The sequence below is a fragment of the Ochotona curzoniae genome, unplaced genomic scaffold (assembly GCF_017591425.1).
Source record: "Ochotona curzoniae isolate NIBS_2020 unplaced genomic scaffold, NIBS_Ocur_1.0 scaffold_1037, whole genome shotgun sequence".
Taxonomy (NCBI): Eukaryota; Metazoa; Chordata; class Mammalia; order Lagomorpha; family Ochotonidae; genus Ochotona; species Ochotona curzoniae.
The window spans coordinates 27,576,206-27,601,492 of record NW_024467083.1 but is presented as its reverse complement, the minus strand read 5'-3'; the positions used below and the strand labels follow the sequence as shown (position 1 = coordinate 27,601,492).

The following is a 25,287-nucleotide window of genomic DNA, read 5'->3' as shown; positions in this document are numbered from 1 at the left end:
TTATTTCCTGTGGGACCAGTGCAATGTACTGAGCTCAGTGAGTTCACTCTTAGCTCAGTGTGTGGGCTCACTGTTGTCCCTGCAGTCTCAAATTCTTTGCCACACTGTAAGATATGGTGCCTGATGTGCCAGTACTAGAGTTTTTAATCTGCTGGCCCTCAGGTCTGAGGGCTACCTGTACTTGTCTTGGGTGGAACCTGTAGGATGCCATGCTGTTGCAGTTCACTGAGCCAGAAATGGGTTCATTCCCAGCTCAGTGCACACACAGTACTGTCCTATAGCTTTTACCTCCATACAGAAAATGGCACTTGATTTGGTTCTAGAGGTGCAGTCCGGGCTGTGAAATCCACCCTGTTCCTGCACTGCCTATTTGGGATCTACTGCTCTTTCTTTGCTTCCAGTCAACTCAAACAGACCAGCAGGACGTGCCATTCTTTGTCTGGGTTCACCTCTGGAGCTTCCAGTGAAGTCCCTTCCCACCTTGTTGCTGGTGGAGTTGTGGCTGCTAGTAGAGTTCAGATGGCTGCTTGCTGAGTGCCACTCTAATATGGGGTGACTGCAGCACCACACTGTTGTTTTCGCTGCTTTCCTGTGTCTGTCAGTCTCCAGGTTCTCTCTGCTATCATTCTGTCCTCTCCTATTTCCTGATATGTGCCCTCTTTTCTTCATCCTGGTTAATGTTTCTCCATCAGTTTTAATGTCTCCTTACCTGATTCCATCATCTTGATTCTCAAAAAAAAAACAGAATTTTTATGCAGAACTTAGGACAGTGTTTTGGTTTGAACAGGTTTTGGCTCCTCAAATGCATGGTGACAGTTAAACCCCAAAGTCTTGTTCATGGTTAATAGAACAAATTAATGGTTGTGGGGTTAAGGCTGGAGACTTGATCTGTGGAAGGAGGTCCAGTGGGAGGCCTACAGATCACTGGGGTTTGTGTCCTTAGGGTAGTTCTCAGGAGAGGTTGGCCACCTAAGCCAGTGTGCTTCCACCTCTCTGCTTTCTCTCTTGCCTCTGTAATCCTGTTGCATGAGTTCGACCATCCTTATCAGACATCAGACTAATAGGTGTAAGCAATTTTATGCTATAATAACCTTTAAGCTAAGCCAAAGCTAACTTCCTTCCTGGTTAGCCCCTTGTAGGTTTTTTAGTGACATAAAAATAATTTAGGGCCTGGCACAGTAGCCTAGTAGCTAAAAGTCCTTGCCTTGCATGTGCCGGGATCCCACATGGGCACCAGTTTGTGTTCCAGCTGCTCCACTTCCCTTCCAGTTCCCTCCTTGTGGCCTGGGAAAGCAGTAGAGGATGGTTCAAAGCTTTGTGGCCCTGCCAGCATGAGAGACCCAAAAGAAGTTCCTGACTCCTGGCTTCAGATCAGCTCAGCTCTGGCCATTGTCGCTGCTTGGAGAATGAACCAGCAGATGGATCTTTTTTCTGTCTCTTCTCTCTGTATATCTCTTTCCAATAGAAATAAATATATATGTATATATATGACATATATGTATGTATTTTAAAGATTAATATATATTATACACTATATACTTATATACTTATATTTATTATATATAATTGATATAATTATAATTATAGATCTATAATATAAAGATTTATGAATTATGAATGGTTATAATTATAATATATAAATTTATAACATGAATATATAATTATATGGTATAGCCACATATATATTATATATCATTTATTATGTATCATGACATATAACAAATATAGTATGTCATGATATGTATAATATGCATTATATATTATATACAATATATTATATATCGGATACATATCATGTTATGTCATATATTACATGTATATTATATGTTGTATATTATATATGTGATGTTATATGACATATATGATTTATATTATATGTAATATATGACTTATATTACATATCTATATCATATATTATATATAGTATTATGACATATTTTACATATTATATATGCGAACACAAATGTAATATATGCTATATGATGTGATATGCATTATATATTATGTCATATCACATATATCACATAGTGTATGATTTATTTCATATATTATATATGATGTGTGGTATATATTATATATCACATATTATATAAATTATATATATGATGTATGTCATATATATTTTATATATTGTTAGATGTTCTATATTTTCCATATACTGTAAGTACATATGTAATATAGAATATATTGTTATATAATGTGCAATATTACATGTGACATCACATATGATTTATTTTATGTTATATGTGATATAGTATATATTATGTATTACATATCATATAAATTATATATTGTATGTGTGTCATATATTTTGTTAAATATTATATAGCATTAGATATGTATTTTGCATATTATATATATCACATATATATCGTGTTATATATCATCCATATTGTATATTGTTATATATTATATATTATTTACATATTATCTATTGCATATTATATGTGATGTATATATTAGCTAAATATATATGCATTGGCTAAATATATATTAGCTAAATATATATATGTTTAGCTAATAAATTTTTTAAGTAATTTTAAATTAAAATATATTTTAAATTTAAAAACTAGTTTGCAAAGCCTTCTTTGTGAATAAAATCTGCTACTGTCCTGTTAGTCACATCTTCAGAGGCTAGAGAGTGTCAACGATATTTGTATAAGATATTTGTATAAGGAAAAAAACAAACTCAAAAAGCACTCTTGGGTTTAATAGAGTAGGTTGCCTCTCTTTCCTTCCAAAGGCAGCTCTTTGAGAAGAGGCACTATAAAATGCCTTCCAGGGATGTGGTGATAGCTGTGCTTTTGACTGTGAAGCGTGAAGAGACGGGCGAGCAAAGCAGCAAGTGTCACTGTTCAGGCAAATGTTCTCCGTGGGTTTGGGGATCTCCCATGTCATTTTCGCTGCTTACCAGGAGGCAGAGATGCACAATCCAGACGCTCCATCCAGACAAAAAGTCCATACGCACAGCAGACACTACAGAGTGAAAACTGTGCCCCCAAAAGATTAGGCATGCTCCCCCCTTAGGGGAGTTCCTTGCCATGATGCTTCTCTCATATATCCACAAACATCCCCTGATAGCAGAAATCAGAACAGCATTCTAGAAGGGTCTACAGCTTTTGCACAGTACAGTTTCTTCACATTTGCTAACACCTCACCTATTTATAATTTGTAATTAAGTTGCTGTGTTTCTCAGAGGTGGCTCATTTGCCTGTCAAGTTAGGTTTCACTACATTCTTTTTGCGATTCTATTTCTAGTTGTAAAAGAAACTTAAGATACAAGTCAAGAAGTTATTTTAACAACCTTCATGTTAAGGGTTGATGGAAAGAATAGTAAAGAATGATAAATGTACGATCTGATAGGGCTCCAGCACATTTTCAAAACATTTGAAGGAGAAGGGGGTGGTAAGGGAGTCAACAGGTGAGTAAAACCCAGTGCTAAAGGAGCCACCTTCTTTAGGTTGTGGTTCTGCCTCCAACTCCCCCAACTCCCAGGGCTCCCTGCACTAAGGGCTATTGGGTGAGGCTTCTGCAGAGGCCTTTTCTCTGGATGTTGAGGTCTCAGAGCAGCAGAAATCAAGTCAACTGACAGTTTCCAGAAAGTGTGAAAAACCACAATGTGTAGTTTTCCACCTAGGCCTCCTCTGGTGGTTTCCTGGTCCTCTTGTGCTGGGCTCCAAGCCATTTTTATAATGGCTTTATTTCTCATGCCTGAATTTGGATTTGGTGGGTAGGAGAAGAGAGACCATGCTGCTTTTCTGAAGTCACATGGCTGTACAGGTCTATTTTCTTCCAGCCTTCTATATGCTGAGCAGAGTGTAAAGGGTTGAAAGCGTGCCAGTTGTCAGGATCGAGAATTTTACCTCTTAGCCTCCAAACTCCTGTCTGAAGTACGCAGGCTGAAGGTACTTCCTTTGCCCAGGGCCACCTTGTTCTAGTACCACTCCTATCTCCTTAATCCATACAGCCCTTCTCTCTTTAAAGCAGAGGAAGAAAACTAGACATGCAAAAGGAAGTGATGAAACTGCTAGAGATAAAACATTTATTATTTTGCAAGTAGCTATGCGCACTGGGGCCCTAGGGCTTTCCCAAACAGGAGAGGTCATCAGAGAGCTCATGGAAATGCATATTAGCTTTTAATTCTACTTTCCATGAACTTTTTAAAGTAGGCTCGTAAATTGTGCATCCCTGTATTACAGGTACCAAATCAGAGCAGCACATCCAGCAGAACAAAACCCGAATTCAGGAAACAGATCATCTCAGAAGGCCACACGATCGTGGTTACTTGCTGGAAGACTCTGACAGTAGCTGTTTTATTAGCTGTTTGCTGAAAACTGGATCTGATGCTCGGCCAAATGTCAAGGCACCAGATGCCTGGAGGAGGAGGAGGAGGACTGTGCATGAAGCGCAGTAGCCTTGCTTCTAGGAAAATAGTATCTGAGGAGTACGGTCAAGGAAGATATATTTCATCATGTAAATTGACATTAACAAAACTAGTTCTATAGGCCTCTAGTTCTGAATTACTGCAATCCCCATTCCAGTAGTACTTCCTTTCACCAGATCAAAAAACCTCCCAGCAGTGCTACTGCCATGTGATGCTCCAAAACCCTTCCCTATGCAAGGGCATACAGCATGACTTCTCTATCAGGCTTTACTGGCAATTTAAATGTCTTGAAGATCATCGCCAAGTGAATTTATTTCAATAAATCAGTAAAAAGACTTTCTGAATAAGTAAGATTTGAGCAGAACAGGAGAATCAATACAATTCCTTTGAGTGATTTTTGCACTGAGCACAATGCAAATGCCAAATTACCTATCGAAGAGCTCAACAGAAGATACTAGTTGAGCCAAAGTAGATTACAACTTAATAGAATGAATTTCATGTTGCCTTGACAGTACATCTAAGACTCAGAAGTAACACAGTTTATTTATTTAAGCCACAGGTTTGTTTTAGGGAACAGGATGATATTCTTAGAATTAGGTTTTGGTTCACAGAGCTGAAGAATCTTCTGGGACATGATGTGAAAAAGATCCAACACAACAGAATTTCAAAAAGCTCATGGAAAAAATGAATTAAAAAATGTTTATGAGGCTTGGTGTTAAGGCATTTCTGCTTAAGCAGCTGCTTGGAATGCCCACAGCCCATATGGAGGTGCCAGTTTGAGTGGCTACACAACCAGCTCTGTAATCCAGTTTCTTGCTAATGCATCCTGGGAGGCACTGAGAGATGGCCCAGGTGCCCGGCCCCCACCATAGGGAGACCCAGGGGGCATTCTGGACTCTTGGTTTCAGCTTGGCCTGGCTCTGGGCAGTTGTGAGTATTTAGGAAGTGAATAGTAGCTAGAAGATTTTTTATTTCCTCTCTGTTCTGCTTTTCAAGCAGATGCAAATAAATACATATTTTTTAAAAAATGGTCTTGTAGATTTTTAATTTTTATTTGAAAGGCAGTTATATAGAAGGAGGAGAGAGATCTGTCAGGTGCTAATGTACTCCCCACATAGTCCAATGGCTAGAACTGAATCAATGCAAAGCCAGGAGTCAGGAGACTCCTCTGGGTTTCCCATGTGGGTGCAGGGGCCCAAGGACTTGGGCCGTCCTCGACTGCTTTCCCAGGCCATAAGCAGGGAGCTGGATGGGAAGTGGAGCAGCCGGGACATGAACTGGCTCCCATGAGATGCTGGCACCACAGTTGGAGGCTTAGCCTACTACTCCATGCTGCCAACTGCAAATACACATTTTTAAGTTTATTTTGTTACATAATACACATTTCTCATGAACTTTCTGAAGACCCTTTGTAAGCATGGATTAAAATTTGTTTTTGTTTTTTTTTTTTGGCACCAAAAGCTTAACTTTTAAATTTGTTTTCCATGAACTTTTTGAAGTTACCTCCTATGTTACTCAATGGCTCAATTAATTCTCCCCTTCACATATCTTTTAACCTGCTGGCATCCAGAAATGCTTAGCTGTATTTTCCTCCTTAGGTATATAAATATCGGATATAGACAAGCTGGAATGTGTGCCTTGCTTTTCATCTCCTTGAAGAACAGCAGAATGAGGAAAGTGGTCAGAGAGTGTTTGCCCTCGGATTACAGAGTCACACCAGAAAAGGCCTTTCTCCAGCTGCAGTGGAGAGAGCACACTATTCAAGATAATACTCAAAAGGATACATGTAAGTTGGGATGCCTCTCGCAGCCAGATGTTTCCGAATAAGTCGCTCAGTACCGTACCAGTTAAAGTCCTTCGTGGCATGTCCAATGCGGGGCAGATGGACACTTGCTATGAAAAACAACAGATCATGACATCTTCACACATAAGTTGACTGTTGGTTATGAAATATACACAGTAGGAAATAACTGGCTCTACTGAAAAGTATACAATCACACTGTTAAAAATATTCTGGGAAGGGGCTTGTATTAGAGGAAAATTAAATAGTTCTATTGAACACAAGGACCCAGAAGCTCTGAGAATAAATAAGTAGGGTACAACAGAATATGACTGATGGTGAGAGTGTTGATTGAAATAAGCAAGGAATATCTAATAAGCTGATCAGTTCAACCAACACTGAGAAGCACTTGGGTTTGGACACAAAACTAAACTTTTTTTTTGGCAGACAGTGTGCGTTGTGGAGGACAGACATAACAAACAGCATTTCCTAGGTGGACATGATAAAGTACTCCTCTAGTGCTCGGCTTCCTCATCATGATAAAAACACTCATTGGGTTGGAGGGCCCACGAGACGCTGGATACAAAAATGTTTCAGGAAGAGAAAGGCTCTACCATGCCACTCCCTCCTCTGGTTTGCTCTTAGCTGTGCAGACCGAGCAGAGTCCTGACATGTCTCATTTCCCATCTAAATTTACATCACAATCTACCCACTCCTGAGCCAGGTGTATATCAAGAGTTTACCTTTTTTTTTCTTTGCTGCTAGAAATATTTTCTTCAGGCCTTCCTCTAGGGCTGCCATCTTAATGCCGGACAGGACATTGGAGCGATCACGGTGCTGAGCTACGATCAAGGCCAACTAGGAAGAACGACCATGAAAGAACTGACATGAGACAGCTACACTGCCAACTAAAGGCCTTGCCCAAGGAGGCGACCCAGCCCCTGATGGCCCCCCCAGGCTGTGGCTGCTTCTCCTCATGTTCTGACTACACTGGTCTACAGAATGCCTGAACTCACGTCCCATCATTACCATTCTTTCTCTTTTTTTAAAGCGATGTTAAAACCAGAGTCTAAAACTTATAATTATTTTCCCCACATTTTTAACTGACCAAAAATATTGCATATATTTATAGGGTACTATATGATATTTCTATACATATATAACTATTTCTATCATTTCTTCATGGTGCCAACATTCAAATACTTGTAGGTTTTTAGACATGCAGTCCTTTATCACTGTCAACTATTGCTGCACTATGCAATAAATATCAAAGCTTATAAATTCCTACCTCACTTTCTCATATAGTTCCATCAGTCACGTTCTCTCTACCCCACCTATCCTTTGCTCTTCCCTGCCCTTGGTAACCACTACAATAGTTTCAACCTCTATGAGCTAAATTCTTCTAGGTGCCACATGAATGAGATCATGCAGCACTTGTTGCAGTGACGATGCTTGGTTCTTTTAACGATTCCATCCAGGTTGACCAGACTTCATGTCAAGATTTCATGCTCTTTTAGAACTGCATGGTACTGCATCGTACAAATGTACCACATGCTCTTTACCCACTCATCGGCTGATAAACAGTCGTGTTGTCTCCAAGTCTTGGCTACTGTGACTAGTGCTACAGTAAATATGAGGGATCTTTAGCTGATCTCATTTCCCTTGGATGTAGGCCCACGGGTGGGATTGTCGACTCATACAGTAATTCAATTTTTAACTTCTGAGGAGCCTCCACAGTAAAACAAACATTTTACTTGGAAATGCTCTCAAGAGTAAAGGAAGAATTTTTCGGAATCTTGAGAATCAACAGGATTTGGGGGGATTCTTAAACCTCAACCCTCTAACTAATTAACTAGTGTTCGAATCAGTCCCCCAGTCCCTTGGACAAGCAATCTTTCTACTCTGTTCAAACAGTCCCCTGAGGATAGAATGCCAAAAATCTCCCTACCCTGGCCCAACCTAAGTGGCAGAGAGCTGGAGAGTGGCATGGGGACTTCAGGGCAAGCATTATTACCACAGTCACACTAGACATGGTGCTCTGCTTATTACAAACCATTTCCCCGAGTCACTGAATTCAGAGTTTCACGCACAAACCGTGTCACTCTGTTTTCAGTATTTTAGAAAGTACTTGAACAAAAGAACTAAACAAAAAGAACCATCTTATTGTTGCCAACATGGATCACCAATCTCAGGAGAATGAAACTGTCTTTAAACCAAGTGCCCAAATTTTTTTCTTTTCTAACCAAGTAAGATTTAGCTCCAAATTCGAATACAGATTCCAGCACTTGAGAAAGCCGGGCAGGAGTGTTAAACGAAGCTCATGACAGGCCTCCCGAACAACAGGCAAGCGGGAGTCTCTTTAGGTGCAAAAGGAGGACTGTGGCGTACACATAGAAAAGCTGGGTTCGTTCTTCCTTCCCTGCTTACAGCTGGCCAGAAGGCACAAGCTTTCATAGAAGTTTTCATGTAATGATGAAACCCTCAGACTTTGGAGCCAGGTCTCCTGACCCATCCAGCAAGTGGTTATTGCTCATTTCCTCCGAGCTTAGTACTCTGACAAATAAGAGCCTGGTTCATGGTAGGGTATATGCAGGAAGTGAGGGAAAGGACAACTTCCGGGTCAGTGGGAGCCTGAGGGATATTAGAAATGTAGTGGAGAGGCCCAATCTATTTGTGTTGACCTAAAACTTGTCAGTTAAAGACCTAAGTCCCGGTAAGCTCAGAATGCAACCTTATTTTGGAGACAGGGTTTTTAAAGGAGCAATTACATTAAAAAGACATTGTTGGGTGAGGGTTGTCCATTCCGGGTGGTGTCTTCGTTCACAGCACATCTGGACACACAGGACGACCCCAGGATGCACACATCCACAGGACAGGCCATGTAAGGACACTCTGAGCAGGCAGCTGAGCTACAAGCCACAGAGAGCAGCACAGAAGAACCCGAATCTGCTGACTTGGAACTATGAGGGTGTAAGTGCCTCCAGGTTAAGCCGCAGCAGCTGGCTATTGCTGGGGCAGCCATGGCAAATGCACACACAGTGACCCAGGCCAGGGCAGGCAGCAGAGGCGTCGGGGCAAGCTGATGTGAGCCAAACCTGTGCTTTGAGCGAAGATGTGAGATTTTTACTTACCAAATCCTGTCCTTCGTTTCTTGACACTTTATCATCGATAGGAAATAAAAGGACACCTCCCAAACTCAAGTCTGTGTACAACAAAGAACAGAAAAAAACATTCAGTTCACTGAGGGCTGGGGCCACCGACAGGGGACCTTGGCTTCTTGGTGCACATCCTGTTAGGTTCCAGCCCCAGCCTGCACATCCCGTTAGGTTCCAGCCCCAGCCTGCCTGAGTCTTTCACAGGCTTTCTCCCTCCTCTGGCTCAGGCACCACCTCAGCCAGGCACTCGCACACCTTCACTGCCGACTTCTACCTCCTAACCCACTACTCTTAAAATGTTACCAACGCTGAACCCCTGTACGCACTGAAGAAAATGCAAAACCAAGAGCTCCCTGGGGGCTGGGGAGGGACTGCTCTGAGCCGGAAATGCCTTTGGGATTCCTATTTTGTCCTATATTATCCAAACAGTGCATCCTAGTCTAACTGCTGGTATGTATTTTCATATCACATCCACATCAAATAAAATGATGCTCTGGGTGTTCAGTTAACTCTACAGCTTCACATAAAACTGTATTTAAACTTTTTGCCCAAACAAAAACGGATGAAGGGAGGGGAAAGACTGGTAATCCAATCTTTAAACTGTCCTAAACTTCCGTGTTTGCTCAACTCCAACCATTGCAACCATTTGGGGAGTCAATTTGCAGATGGGAGATGTCTCCCCAAACACTCCTCACCATAACTCTTGCAAGTAAAATAGACCTTAAAAAAAGGGGGGGCAGGGAAATAACCCTTTCACATCTCTGTACCAAGGGATGACATTGTTTGGCCTTCCAAATTCTCTTGGCTCCAAATAGCTTTACTTCTGTCTCCAGGGGTGCCATATCCCAAGCTACGCTGACTTTCCATTATACCCTCCTTCTCAATCCCCGATCTTTGCCATTGTTAGTGTTTTAACAGTGTGTCCAATTTCTCTCCATCAGGTCTGATTGCTTTCATGATATACTCCCTCCTGAAGATGGGTGAGTGACCCTCATCGCAGTACTTTCAGCACATAGCAGAGGTTGACATTTTCACAGTATGTGCACAGTCATCACCCTCCCTTCAATCCCATGAGGGAGTTGGAACAGGTTATGATTTCCAAACTACACATAAGAAAACAGCCTCAAATAGCTACAAGACAAATGGCTAACTTATGTCAGAATTCAGTTATCTAGCCAGTTCTTCTAAGTCCTCACCCAGGGCCGTTTAACCCACAGGACGCGCTGTCTAAAGTGTCCTCCTCTGTCTTGGCCCATCCCTGACCCTTCCCTCTGCTCTGCTTCTTACCTTTCATTTTCCCAGCCAGTTCGTAGACCCTTCTTGGTTCAGCTGATCGAGTTTCTAGAGCTGTGAATAAACCACCTCTGCCCCAGCGGCCAGAGTCATCTGACAGAAGAAAGAGAATGTTCATCTATTGGGGCAAAAATGCAGTCCTTCCTTTTGAAAAACACAGATATACAGTAAAGAATGATTTTTTTTTTAAAGGGGAGGAAAGGAACAAAACTGATCCTCAAGGAATATCATACAGAATGGACTATCTAAATAAGCTTAAAATGTCTGAAAGATATACCAGGCTATCAAAACAGGGGGCGGGTGGGGGAATCAGTGTTTTGAATCAGCAAAATCTCTGTGGTACATCTGCAGATCCTAGGGGATGAGGAAACACGGAGAGTAGATATCATGTAACCAGGAAAGATGAAGTACTGAAAACACAGGGACACATAATTCCCATTCTGCAGGTAGGAAAGAGGGAAAGTTTAATAGATGATCTAAGCACAGCAGTGCTGGCTAGTGTCCTGTATTTATACTCACATACTACAAATATTCATTCCCACAGGGGATGGCCTGATGCCAAGGCACCATGGCTAGAGAAGTGAACACACACACAGATCCTCTGTTCCCACGAAGCATAAGTGAGACAAATAAATAAATGCAAACACAATGCCAGGGGTTGCTATATGTAAGGGCCAACAGTGTAGGAGGACCGAGAGTAAGAGACATGCACCCGGGCCACGTTGTATGTACAAGGCCACCAAGGAGGACTTCTGACAATGAGACGGGTGGATAATGCCTGATGTAGTTACTTGAGGAAAGAGGTTTTCTGGCAGAGAAGACAAGAAGTACAAAGGTTGTAAGGGAAAACACAGAGTGGTGTCTTTGCCTCACTTCTCCCTCTTCAAACCTCTGCATAAGGATAAGGCAGGTATTATCCCAGGACATGGAATAGGAAGGCGAGACTTAGACGATCAGGCAACTCTCAGGATACAAATGGATACATGCTGATTATAAAATGCACAAGTGTTTGGAACACATACTAGCACACTTGGGCCATCAGCCCACGGCCCAGCTCCTGGCACTTACCTACACAGTGCACAATGAGGGCATCCTCGGCTCCGGCCTGAGGGTGGGTGACGTCACCACTGACATACTTAATGGAGGTTGTGTCTGGGTCCTCGTCGTAGTCCACCTCAGCAGAGCACTCGTCCTCCCCATCCTCGGGGTCCTCCGGCTCGCTCTCCTCGGAGGGCAGGCAGACGGACTGGTAGTTGTTGGACTCCCACCAGGCCATCCTTCAGCAGGTCAGAGAAGAGGACATGACCTTTCCTTAGTGCATGTTTTGCACTGCTGCTCCCAGATGCGATTAGAAGCCCCCTGGACGCAGTTCTCTGCTTATGACCTGACTGCCTCCTGACTAGCTGTCCATGGTGAACACCTACCTAAAGTGCCCGATTACAAGACAGGACTAAATGAGATCATTCAAACAAACTGCTCTTTGTCAGAAACACTCAGGGATATCTGAAATTTGTTTTACTGTTGTTAAGCAGAACTCATCTTCTTTGCTGGTGATCTTCAAGACTCTTGGCATAAGTCAAGTAAATATTAAAGTTTAATCTTTTAGGAGGCATTCTTTGACCCACAAGAACTGCTAACTTTACCGACATTTCCTGCACCTACGGCGATGCTCAACTGCAGGCTCACTAGCCCAGAGCGACTCCCTTGCCACCCACGGCCCTTGGTTGATAACACAAACGCACTTTTTCTGTTGCTCAGCTTCTTCCTTTTTCCTCCTGTTCTCCTCCATCGTCCTCTTCCTCTTGGCTGCTGCTTCTAGTCTTTTCTTCCGTCTGTCCTCCAGCTCCTCTGGGCTCAGAACGCGCCTCCTTTTGGCAGACTCCTCCACAAGGCCTGGGATAAGTACCTGCAGGTACAGTAAGATCTATAGCCAGGTCTCTCGTCACTTGCCAAATGCCCATGACAGCCAGGGCAGGGCCGGGACGAAACCAGGAGCCAGAAACTCCAGCTGGGTCTGCCATACAGGCAGCAGAAGTGCGTGTGCTTAAGCCATCACCTGCTGCCTCCTGTAGTGAGCAGTTAAGGGCACAGCCAGGCACCCTAATGCACAAAGGAAACTCAAAGCCCATTCCTCTACCCATCAATGCTTTTGAAGCCAACATTTTGCATACATTATATAATGCTTACATTTCAACAAACACACACTCATTTCTTACAGGTTATCCTAAGGGAAAAAAAATGGCTTCCTTAGTTTGTTTGTCTTCTTAGGCAAACAGTTTAGCATATTGTACTCTCTCCCTTAATAAATGAATGGTCCTTACGCCGCCTCTGTTTCGCAGTGACCGGCCCTCTTGACGAGTCTTCTCCAGAAGGGTTTTCTGAAGCGCCACCAGTTGTTCAAATGATCTTCTGTCTTCCTTACTGGGCTCTTTGGAATAATCTTTACCTTCAAATAAGTACATGTGGTTTTCTGAGAACACAAAGACAGAAAGAACTGTTTGATTCAGAAGAACGGATGGACGCTGCTGCCAGCACCAGGCTGTACTGAACACGAGCAAAGGCCAGCGTGTGCGGAAGGTATGCCTTTTCCCACTGCACTGACACATCTTCAGGCTCTACAAAGGGTCCCACATGTCTGCTTTGCAAGAACCCTTTTGGTTCATTCCTCAGCGATCTGGGATTCCCTGCCGGGTCCCTCTTCAATGCTGAGTCTTGGATCACATTATCACTCACTCATTCCACAACCACATTAACAGCTTCTAATAAACCTATACTTTTTTTTTTTTACTTCAAACACATTATTTTTCAAAGATTCATACATTTATTTGAGAGTTACAGAGAGAGAAATGGAAAGAAAGAACGAGATCTTCCATTCACTGGCTCACTCCTCAGATGACCTCAACAGCCAGCACTGGGCCAGGCCGAAGGCAGGCCGGGAGCTTCATTCAGGTCTTCCTCTTGGAGTACAGGGCTCCAAGACACTAGGGTCCTCTATCACTACTTTTCCCAGGCCATGATCAGAGTGCCAGATTGGAAATGGAGAAGCCAGGATTCAAACCAGCATTTCCATGGAATGCCAGTGTCACAGGTGGCAGCTTCATCTGATACGCCACAATCCTGGCCCCTAAATGTACGTTTAATGCTCAACAATTTCTCTCCTTTTCCTATAACATCAAAAGGAGTACATGAACAATCTCTGAGCAAATAAAGAATTATGACAATGATCCCTTGGATTTAGAATGCTCTTTCTAGATCTCATGCAGCAACATCATGATGCTATATACGGAAAGTGAGGCTCAGGCAGGATAAGGGGCTTCCCAACTCTCAGTGCGGGCCAATGAAGGCGGGATGTTTCTGAACAGTGTAAGGCCAGGCTGCTCTTTTCAGTATATCACAGTGTCTGCAGAAGAGTGCAGAGACAACAAGCTATCAGAACACTTTGCACCTGTGATCACCTTGCGGTCTTACAGCTGTCAAGAGGAAAGCCAACAAACATTAACAGCACCATTTACAGCTGAGGACACAAAGGCTCAACGAGGCTGGGTGATCTGCAAGATGAGGCATCCAGTCATGGCAGGCCAAGACTAGCAGCCAGAGACCGGAAAGAGCAAGATTCAACAGCGAACCATGTTTAACAGCACATGTTACCAAATAATGGTATTTTCACAGCATTATGAAATCAGCTATAAGTGTGTTTTCCCTAGAGAGTATGAAAGCAAAACATTATCATTCTCCAGAGATCAATTGCTTCACACTTGTACCCAAATCTAACCAGCTGTAATTCTAATTGGCATTTGCTAATTAAATCAGCAGGGGGCTTTCAATGAGGCACTCTATCAACAAGTGGAAGAAAAAAAGAGAGCTGCGAAGTGTCAGATATGATCAGCATATGTAGCTTCAGACTGCACTCAATTCTCAACTTAGAAACATGCATTTCAAAACACGCTGGCATCCCAGATAAAGCAACCTTGCTCTTCATTTTCCTTATTTGATTGGGGCTGCTTTATTTACTAGTCTTTCACATTTGTTAATTTTTTTTAAAATTATGCGCCCTGTCTTCACTCTGCAGCCGGTGGACTGCACCAGGTGTAGACCCTCATCGGAGTCCTGTCATGGCAACCATCCACCACACAGCGAACCCAGACCCCTGGGTCCAAGACAAAATCTGAACTGTACAACAGCTGAGGAACGCCACTGGCAGTTGGGCTATCTGAAAACAATGTCATTTCTTTTTAGGTAGCTGGATTAAGAAATACAATTATCAGGCCGCATGGTGCTCTGGCAGTTAAAGTCCTCGCTCTACATCCCATATGGGCACCAGTTCTAATCCCAGCAGCCTCACTTCCCATCCAGCTCCCTGCTTGTGGCCTGGGAAAGCATTCAAGGACGGCCCAAAGCCTTGGGACCCTGCACCCACGTGGGAGACCTGGAGGAAATTCCTGGTTCCTGGCTCTGGATTGGTGCAGCACCGGCCATTGAGGCCACTTGGGAATGAATCATCGGGCGGAAGATCTTCCTTTCTGTCTCTCCTCTCTCTGTATATCTGACTTTGCAATAAAAAATAAATAAGTCTTTAAAATACAATTATCTTTCTGAAAACAGTGCAACTATCTTATTTTCTAGTAAACATTAGGAAAATAAGCTGAAATTAAGTGAATGTGGAGTGCTCGCTTCAGCAGCACATATACTAAAATTGGAATGATACAGGGAAGATTTGCATGGTCCCTGTGCAAGGAAGACACGCAAATTAAGTGAATGTGGAAATAAGTGGAAGAGCTTTGGCATTTAATATGATCAACATGTAACTTAAAAATACAATGATGCGGGCCCAGCACAGTAGCCTAGTGGCTAAAGTCCTTGCCTTGTACACGCCAGGATCCCATATGGGCGCTGGTTCTTATCCCAGCAGCCCCTCTTCCCAGCCAGCTTCCTGCTTGTGGCCTCGGAAAGCAGTTCAGGCCTTGGGACTTGGTGCCCGAATGGGAGAATCAGAGGAGACTCCTGGCTCCTGGCTTCAGACCGGCGCAGCTTCAGCCATTACTGCCACTTGGGGAGTGAATCATTGGATGGAAGATTTCCTCTTTGTCTTTCCTCTTCTCTATATATCTGCCTTTCCAATAAATAAATATTTTTAAAAATATAACGACTTAAGGCATTTGTTTCTTAGCTAAAACCATGAAATGACAGGAAAGGGATTTTTTAAAAAATTATGAGTCGATAGTTGAGGAAAAGTTCAACAACTGGAAAATGTAAAATTGCTGGAGGGAAAAAAAAATCACAGATTAACACAAGCTCTGCAAGCAAAGTACAAATGGCCAGTCAAGTGGTGAGTCTGAGACTAGAGAATCCCTCGATCACGCAGGGGTGGGCAACCCTTCGTCCTGCCAAGGGTCATTTAGATTTTAATGACACCGCTTGTGGGCCATACTAGGTTATCAACTTTAAAAATTAATTTGCTGTAAACTTTTTCATTTGAAGTGCTACTGCCTGTGGTTGCCTTAGTAGGGCTAGACTAAATGATTTCAGGGGCCAAACACTCCTACTACTGTGTCCAAAAGCTTAGAACTTAACAAGAAAAGGGGACCACTCAGCCAGGGAACTAATGAGAAAAGCTGAACACAGCAAACAGTGGAAACACCATGAGCCTCCCATCACTGTGTCTTTTCGAGGTAAGAGACCAGTTTTCTTCTGACCCTTGCCTCTTCCAAGGGAGGCACTGGAGGATTCGGCTCTGGAGAAAAGGAACTGCCCAGTGAAAAAGACTTCAAATAAGGACAGCTGGGAAACTTCATTCAAGCTGCTTCATAAACAATAATGCTGAAACAAGGCCTAAAGGCCGCGTCCCTGCTCATGCCAGAGCTACGCATCAGTGCTTCAGGCAGCACAGGTAACCAGATCACTGGATGACACCAAACATTTAAAAAAATCAAATAATAAAATAAAAACTGTCAGGTCCAATGCAATAACTTAGTGGCTAGAAATCTTCACCATGCATGTGCCAGGATCCCATATGGGCACCATACTGTCCCAGCTGCTCCACTTTCCATCCAGCTCCCACCTTGTGGCCTAGGGGAAGCAGTCAAGGAAGGCCCAAAGCCTTGGGACCCTGCAGCCATGTGGGAGAACCGGAAGAGCTCCTGGTTCCTGGCTTCAGAACAGCTCAGCTCTGGCTGTTGCGGCCGTTTGGTGAGTGAATCATTGGATGGAAGAACTTCCTCTCTGTATATCAGGCTTTCCAACAGAAATAAATAAATCTTTAAAAAACGATCAATACAATTAAAGAGTCTAAAATGATAACAGATGTCCTCATGATATCATGTTCTTGAAATGAGAGCAGGATACAATGAAAACAGCCAGAGAGCAAGAAGGAATTCTTAAAGAATATAAACAGCAATGTACAAATTAAAGACATTTAAAGATAAAATATGAGAAGAACCAAAAGAGCAGTTTAATGTAAAACAATGCCTACATTTCAAACCAAACAGACTAACAAGGACTAATAAAACCTACCTTAACTTATGTCTGCTACAAACCTGGTGCGGTCGACGAATACTATAGACTTCAGTTTGCACCTAAAGTAACGAGCATCCAGAACCAGCTCTACAAGCTCCCGGGTTCCTCCTTCCCCAAACCAGAAAGGCCGAGACTGCACAGAAGACACCGGGCTCTGGCCATGTCACACAGATCCAATTTATCCCCTAGAGTGTCACCCCCTTCCCAAAGGGGATAAAAACGAGGACAGGTCTGAGACCTGGTAGACCAGAAGAGCAGCCCCTGAGAAGCAGAAAGGACTAGAAAACCCTCAAGTGGAAACTAGACAAGGCAGGACCTGCGGCAGACTCAGAAGTGAGAGTCAGCCCTTGGAGACTCTGTGGCAGAGGGAAAGAAAGCAGCAAGTGATGGAAATTCGGGTTCTATAGAAACAAGAGAGACTCGTAAAATTCAAAGTCACACCACGCCCACTCCGCAGCAAGAACAGAAGGTGCCACCTGGTGAGGAAACTGCACTTCCCTCTATCACTGGAAGGCGGTTCCCTTGGATCAAGAAGTCAGGCAAGATTCTCAAACCTCTCACTCCAGTCCACCCCGAATCCCTGCTGCCACCACACAGGAAAACAGTCAGTTCAAAGTAGCAATGTCAAGAGCATTTGTATAGAGCTACCACTATGTGGAAAAGCACCCAGAATCCAAAACTCAAAAAAGAAAAAAAGAAAAAAAAAACAGAAAGACAAATGGAGGGGGAGGGCAGAAAAAGACAAAATCATTTCTGACACCTCACATAGTATCATGGAGGTTAGATGGAAAGACCGCATGGCACACATCCACTCGTGGGCACACAGTAAAAGCTCCATGAGCACAAGCTGGGATTTCACTGCGTGGGGGTCACCATCAGTTAGTAATTAACAAAGGAATGGATGCTTGTAGCCAGGGGAGGACAGACTCAAATCCCAATCCTTGAGAGGGATACGTCAACAACATCAACAGCATGACTCCTGACCAAAGCTCAGCTACAAGGGAACTAGATTTCTAGACTAAATTTCCACTCAGTCTGGGAAGATTTCTTGCACCATGCAATGTTCTCTAGATGGTAACAGGGCCCAGGAGCAATGGGCTGGACTTCCCGTGGCTACTCACATCACGCACACTGTAGCTGCAGTGGCTGTGCCGTTGGCTGCAACCTGCCCCCAACTTACTTCCTTCCTCTTGCTCTTCATTCCTTCCTTCAGCAGCTGGCAAGGCATCAGAGACCCACTGTCCATCTTCTGTTCCTCCCAGGATGGACTCCAGGTCTATTTCATCCACGGTGCTTCCCTCCGAGGAGAGCAGTTTATCCAAACCAAATTTGAGTATCTCACTCAGCTTGAATGAAGGGAGACAGAAACGACCAATTAGTCCTCATGAAATCGATCATCAGGGTACGTGTCATTTCCAAAGGGGCTGAAGGAAACAAGCCACGGCTCAACTGACAGACAGCCCTGCTTGCCTCATCCCAGATGACGCCAGCCAGGACTGCTGCACAGCTGGCTAAGCAGAGGGCTGAGGAGTGATGATCAGAGCTGTTGCCTTTCTTCATCCTAAATAATATTTTTATAAACCTCCATGTGTTCAGAAGGACAACAGTAATTTCCTGAATTGTTTAATAGCACCTCTCACTTAACCCACATTCCCAGCAGCCACAAGAGAAGTGCGAAACCTTGTTAACTCCTATCCATTGCCAAACTCGGGAGAGAGCGAGGATTGTAACAGACACCTCACCTCCGCCATAAAAAGATTTCACTACTGGGCTGGGGACCCTTGTTTTCTGCCTTTTTTCTCTGTAGATCCTTTATTCTTATGAGTGACTTGGAAATCTTAAGGTCTTTTATAAAAATGTGGGGCGGGGGAAATTAGCTTAACAAGATTAGTTAATCTGTTAAAAAGAGATTGGAAACCTTAAAAGGTTCTAAATAGAAGAACCTTAAAGTGCAAGGATATAAAAGATATCTTTTGTTCAGATGTTCATTTTTTTTTCAAGTTACTGTTTATTTCAAAAGCATAATATCAGAGAGAGAAAGAAACACACATACACACACAGCAAGAGAGAAAGAACCTCCCATTGGCCCAAAAATGCTCCCAACAGACAGGATTCGGACAGGCTGCCGCCAAGAGCCAAGAGCTCCATCAGGATCACCCACACGAACGGCAGGAAGCCATGCACTTGGGCCGTCATCTGCTGCCTCCCAGGCATGTTAGCAAGCAGCCGGGTCAGAGGCAGGATTCCACCCCAGGTGCTCTGTTACAGGGTGAAGGCGTCCCAGGTGGCAGTTCAGCCTCCTGTACCACAACATTCACCCCACAGTGTGTGTGTTTTGACAAGAGTCAAGGAGTTTAGAAAGTAAAATCAATTACTCTAAGTTGAAGTTAAGCTACTGTTAAACATTTTTAACAAGCTGTAGTGTAGCCTAAGTGTACAGTGATTAAGAAGTACATAGTGTTCAGTGTTGTAGGGCCTAAAACCTTTATTTCGACAGAGTGTCATTTGGACATTTATGACGCCATTCATGGGCCATATAAAAATCATCATCTTAAAAGTCAGGCTGCTGTAAATTTATTGAATTTCAAGTCCTGCTTGTGGATCCCTTGGCAGTGCCCAGACCACCCACTAAGGCCTTCACATTCACTCAACAGTCACGAACTCACACAAACCAACTCCTAGTCTACTTACTATCTTCCATGGCAAGTGTCCTATACAGATGCACTATATATTTTTAAGTCTTTTTATGGTATTTTTCTGTGCCTTTTCCATATTAAGATACACAAATACCATTGTGTTACAGCTGCCTATGATAGACAGGCTAGAGACATGCTGACCAGGGTGGCAAGAGCAATATGGCACAGCTATGCAGGAGGCTACACCATGTAGGTTTGTGTAGCTACACTCCATGGTGTCTGCACAACAATGAAACTGCCTAACAAATCATTACTCTGAATGCACCCCTATGGCTAGTGACACATGACTGTACTTAGGATGGGGATGAAGAGAGCGTTGCTATTCACTGAAACAATTGGAAAAGTGCAGCTCAGACAGTATGAGGCACACAACAGGCATTCAATAAACACTCCATCTACGCCGGCCTCTCTCTGTGTCTGCTGTGTTCTCGCTGCAGCATAACAATCCTGCATTCCACTCTCAGGACCCCAGAATTCCAAAATGCTTATCAAGTCAGAATCACATCTTTTACTATCAGAGTCCTTTGATTTAAAAAGAAGAGGAAGAGGAAGGCGGGAGAGGGAGGAGGAGGGAAGAAGAAGAAGAAATAATCCTCTACTTTCTTTTGAGACAAGGGCACTGGGTTATTACTACCTTTGTGTTTGGCAACCACCAAACACTCTATATACAATCTAGACAGGGAGAAAGGTCATTGAAAAATGAGAAATTAGCACCTGACTCTTAACTTTGCAATTACCATGAGCCTGCAAGAAGTCCAGCTGAGCCCCCTTCGGGCAGACAGGTCTTTGGCTCCACAGCATAAGCTGCCACCAGACATTTCACAAGGAAGTTCCCAGGCATCTGCATCGCAGGAGTACCCAGACTGAACCCCCTGAGGTCCCTCTGCTGGGGGACCCGTCCATCGATAGCACTCTGTCTGCTAACACCAGAGAGTGTGGTGGGCTTTCCAGAGCTGTCATTCACATCCCCCTTAGCACACCCAGAGGTGAACTCATCTCTCTCCAGGTTCTTTGAACTATGTTTAAAGTCTCCACGGTGTACCATCTCTCATGGTTTCCTCTAACATCTGTAACTGCTTCTTAGGTAGTGTAGAATCAAATTACGCAGAGGCAATTACGCACAGGACATCACAGTCGGCAACAAAAGGAAAAAGAGGAAAGAATACATTTTACTTCCTAAAACCCAAAATCACTCCTTCTACATGAAGTCCCCAGACAAACCAAACTTGGAGCCTTTCCTGTAAGTTACTGACTTCTTAACAGGAATGACACAGTCCAGATATGAGCTGGCCTTTGTGGATGTTACTACAGGGGGAAAAAAAACAGTTCAGACTAACTGAAAAGCTCTAGTATTGTGTAATTTGTTTTCCTTATTTGCTCATTATATTTTTGGTAAGTCTTTTTAAGGTTTGATTTCTCCTGCACACTTCTACAAAAAATTATTTTTCTTTGCCCCCAGTCCAGGTTTAAGACCTTACACTACGTTCTAATTTCTCATCTCCCTAGCTGTTCACTTGTGAGCAGTAGCCAACTCCTGTTATTTCTTCTGTGGTGATGCTTCTTACACCACACCTTTCCATTACTGCTGCCAGATCAGACACTGATACTACGCCACCTCTCTAGCACCCTGCAGGTTAGCCTTTCCCCATCCAGACCTCATCCTTGCAGCCAGGTCAAGGACCTGGGACACACTGTAACATGACTCCAGGCTGCTATGGAATTACTCTGCACCTTTGTCTGAAACACAACTCCAAGAGCGTCCAAGTCAGCGGTTGACACCCGTCCAAAATCCTCCTCCTCAAGCCAGTTAAGTCCAGCACTTTCATCCATTTCTCCTGTGGCATAATTTCAAATTCCTGATCTTCTTCACCTTCCTCTGAATATGAAAGTAATATGAGTTACCAATCAAAGGGTCTGGGATTGAGATGAAGATACAGAATTAATCACTGTTGATTAATTCTGTTTTTTTTTTTTTTTAATCTAACTTTTAACAGTCCATTGGGGTAACCAGAGGTATTCCTCATTTTTGGAATAGTAAATACAGAGTAGATCCCAGTGGTTAAGACATTTGCTTACAGGGCCCGCCGCGGTGGCCCAAGTGGTTAAGGTCCTTGCCTTGCACACCCAGGATCCCATATGGGCGCCGGTTCTAATCCCGGCAGCCCTGCTTCCCTTCCAGCTCCCTGCCTGTGGCCTGGGAAAGCAGTCGAGGACGGCCCAAAGCTTTGGGACCCTGCACCCACGTGGGAGACCCAGAAGAGGCTCCTGGCTTCGGATTGGCATAGTATCGGCCGTTGTGCTCACTTGGGGAGTGAATCATTGGACGGAAGATCTTCCTCTCTGTCTCTCCTCTCTGTATATCCACCTTTCCAATAAAAAAATAATAAAAATAAATCTTTAAAAAAAAAAAAGACATTTGCTTACAACCACACAGCTAATCAATGAGGCACATTCTTTTTCATCTTATATAGTCCATTGCCTTTGTGTATCACACGCATTCTTAGCTCCAACAGGATCCCCCAGTCACTGAAAGCATGTCAGATCAGAGTTAGGCCAGCTAGGATGAGTGATCACTGCTGGTTCTTTTTAGATGGAGCCCCATCCATGTAGAGTACCAACCACAGAGTATGGCCGAGTATAACATGAGGGTGCTGTCCTCTACCTGAAGGTCACCCTCTGCAGAAGGTTTCTGGGCTCCCAGTGTGAGATGGCCTCCTTCTATGATCATGTTGGTGAGTTGCAGTTTGGAGGCCGCCTTCCTGTAGACTATCTCTTCCACGGTGTCTCGGCCAATCAGCCGAATCACTTTGACAGACCTGTGAGATCAAAGGAGTGTTGTGAGTCCATACAACTGGGGAAAAAAAGCATGTAAAGCAAAAATGCCTAGAAAAAGCAATCAAATACCACAATCACTGGACAACTAAAAGTGCTTCTTAGACGAATGGCTTCAAATTCCCGTGAACTGTTTCAGAATTGTCAAAAGAAGGGCAGTGAAGTGGCCATACTGAGGTACTTAGGCCAAGAAAAACTCAGATACAAATTCTCCTTGGGGGCACAGCACAGTGGCCTAGTGGCTGAAGCCCTTGCCTTGCACGTGCTGGGATCCCATGTGGGCACCAATTCGTGTTCCAGATGTTCTACGTCCCTTCCAGCTCCCTCCCTGTGGCCAGGGAGGCAACAGAGGATGGGCCAAAGCCTTGGGACCCTACACCTGCATGGCAGAACCGGAGGATGCTCCTGGCTTCAGATTGGCTCAGCTCCAGCTATTGCAGCCACCTGGGGAGTTAACCAGTGGATGAAAGATCTTTCTGTCTCTCCTTCTCTCTGCAAATCTGCCTTCCAATAAAAATAAATAAATCTTAAAAATCACCTCGAGTCAAAGGTTACACCTGTCTTTTAACTGTTGCTCCAAAACTCTACACTCCCATTTTTTTTTTAGTTAGACCCTAAAACAAGAAGGATGTTAAAAAATTTCTAAAGGTTCCTTCAAATCCTTTCATAAGACAAATTTGCCTTTTATAAAAAATTATTTACTTATTTGAGAGGCAGAGAGAGAGAGAGAGAAAGCAAGCAAATACTCCATACACTGGTTCACTCCCCAAATCCCTGTAATGGCTGGGGCTTAGCCAGAATGAAACTCGGGTTGTGGCTCAACCAGGTCCTTCCTGACCGAACCATCATGGTTGCTCCAAAGGTGTGCATTAACAGGAAGCTGATAGAGAGCAGAGCCAGGACTCGAACCCAGGCACTCCAGTATGAGCTGCAGGCAACCCAACCATAATCACAGTCCAGTTGTAATTACTACATTAAAATGCCTTGCCCTGGTGTTCCCTTTTTAAGTAAAGTAAATCTGGACTAATCATGTGATGCACCCACACTGGGAGTTACCAGCAGTGCTGGACCTGGTGGTCTCTAACTTGCAGTCTGAGGCTGTCACCAGAGCTGGGCTCTTTCCTCTTTTGGCCCAGAACTTCCATCAGGCAAGCCGGAGAGATGGGCAACTGCTGAGATGCTCAAACCACTCACTTGCTCTGCCCAATGCGGTGTGCTCTGGCAGCTGCCTGCAGATCATTCTGAGGATTAAAATCGCTGTCCACAAAAATAACGGTATCTGCAGCTGTTAAGTTCATGCCAACTCCACCTGAAAGCAACGACCAAAGAAAACATGATGAGGGACAAAGACAGGGAGCTAGAAGACAACGACATGGGCTGGAGTGGCTCGGGCAACTCAAGTTGGTCAAGCAACTAGCTTCCTCTTTCAGAGACACCTCCACCCTCAACCACAGAGCAACCTGAACTCCTGACTGCTTGGCAAAGTTTTAACTCTAGCTAATAACAGAGTGAGGGGTACCAGGCTGGGCAATGAAGGAGGATATGTCAGGTGGTGCTGTGCAGTCTTGTTAAGTCTTGGGCTTAGACACCTGGACTAGAGAGACAAAGAGACTATGTCTCTTAGCACATCTGTGGGGAAGGACCTGTGTTTGCTGAGCAATAGGGAGGATCCGGTCATGTCAAGGAGTGGCGGTGATGATACTCGGCCGCAGAGCAGGAGGTCCCCCCCCCCCGCCCACCAACATGGAGAAAAGTATAGCGTTTCCTCCACTGGTTGCCACACTCATCGGTCACAGTACGACACAACCAACAGTGAGACAAGAACCTTCCAAAGAATAATTTTCTAGTTTTTTTTCTTCAGCACTCTAGGAAAAGAGCTGAGGAGGTACCTCAGCTTACAGGAATAATTAAGAGAACTTGGAAAGTAAATTGCAGGTTTCTCTTTGATAAATGTGAAAACAAGTAAGAGACGGACTCCTTCTGCCCGAGGTCCCCGAAGCTTGTTGCTATATGCAAGCCAGCCGGAAAAGGTGTGCTCCAGGAAGCCCGAGTGATGCACTGCCCGGAGAAGGACTGCTAACTCCGGGAGGGATCTCAGGACAGATGAGGCAGAGACACTCTGACCGAACCACAGAAGTAAAGGTAATACAGAGATAATGATGACAGATTACAGAGAGATGCTAGATGCTACCTTGTAACTGTGGAAGCCACATTTTTCTGCTGTGGTTATCACACAGGCTGCGATAAGGACACATATATTCCTACCTGCCTAGACGGCTCTACTACTATCATCATTATCATTCCCTTTTTACGGATGTTGAAATAAAAACAGAGAGGCTGCAGAGCCAGAAGTTGAAACGGCCAGGATGCAGTCCTTCCTACTCCAGCTCCTGACCATGTGTCTTTATCCACTCCACTGTACATCTTCCAGGCACTTACTTCATTTAGAAACGTGCTCTATGAATCTTATGCTTTTCTTGGGTCAGTAAGCAGACTTGGTATTAGTTTGGGGCAGAGGCACATTCTTGAGTTATCACTGCCACCTGGTGGTGATGATGCACACACACGAACAGTCGAAAGTTGTAGGGTGAGTGTGGAGGGGAAAGGAAGCCCTATGCCTGCAAAATTGTAAAA

General features: G+C 43.9%; 1 protein-coding gene and 1 non-coding gene across 3 annotated transcripts in view; one reads left to right on the top strand and one right to left on the bottom strand.

The window, feature by feature from the left end:
- Positions 1–4,028: 4,028 nt before the first annotated feature.
- CHD1L (chromodomain helicase DNA binding protein 1 like) overlaps positions 4,029–25,287 on the bottom strand; it is a 48,708-nt gene continuing 27,449 nt past the window's right edge. For both annotated transcript variants that reach the window (XM_040998305.1, XM_040998304.1), the window contains exons 13-23: positions 23,848–23,962; positions 22,484–22,637; positions 18,306–18,471; positions 12,934–13,082; positions 12,355–12,518; positions 11,681–11,889; positions 10,607–10,705; positions 9,296–9,366; positions 6,908–7,022; positions 6,169–6,277; positions 4,029–4,437 (exon numbers count right to left, since the gene is read on the bottom strand). In XM_040998305.1, coding sequence (XP_040854239.1) covers positions 4,359–4,437; positions 6,169–6,277; positions 6,908–7,022; positions 9,296–9,366; positions 10,607–10,705; positions 11,681–11,889; positions 12,355–12,518; positions 12,934–13,082; positions 18,306–18,471; positions 22,484–22,637; positions 23,848–23,962 — 1,430 coding nt within the window. In that variant the 3' untranslated portion in view covers positions 4,029–4,358. The remainder of the gene's footprint in view (positions 4,438–6,168; positions 6,278–6,907; positions 7,023–9,295; positions 9,367–10,606; positions 10,706–11,680; positions 11,890–12,354; positions 12,519–12,933; positions 13,083–18,305; positions 18,472–22,483; positions 22,638–23,847; positions 23,963–25,287) is intronic.
- LOC121168892 lies at positions 15,276–15,381 on the top strand. Its single transcript, XR_005885763.1, has one exon. It is a non-coding gene; the product is annotated as a U6 spliceosomal RNA (small nuclear RNA).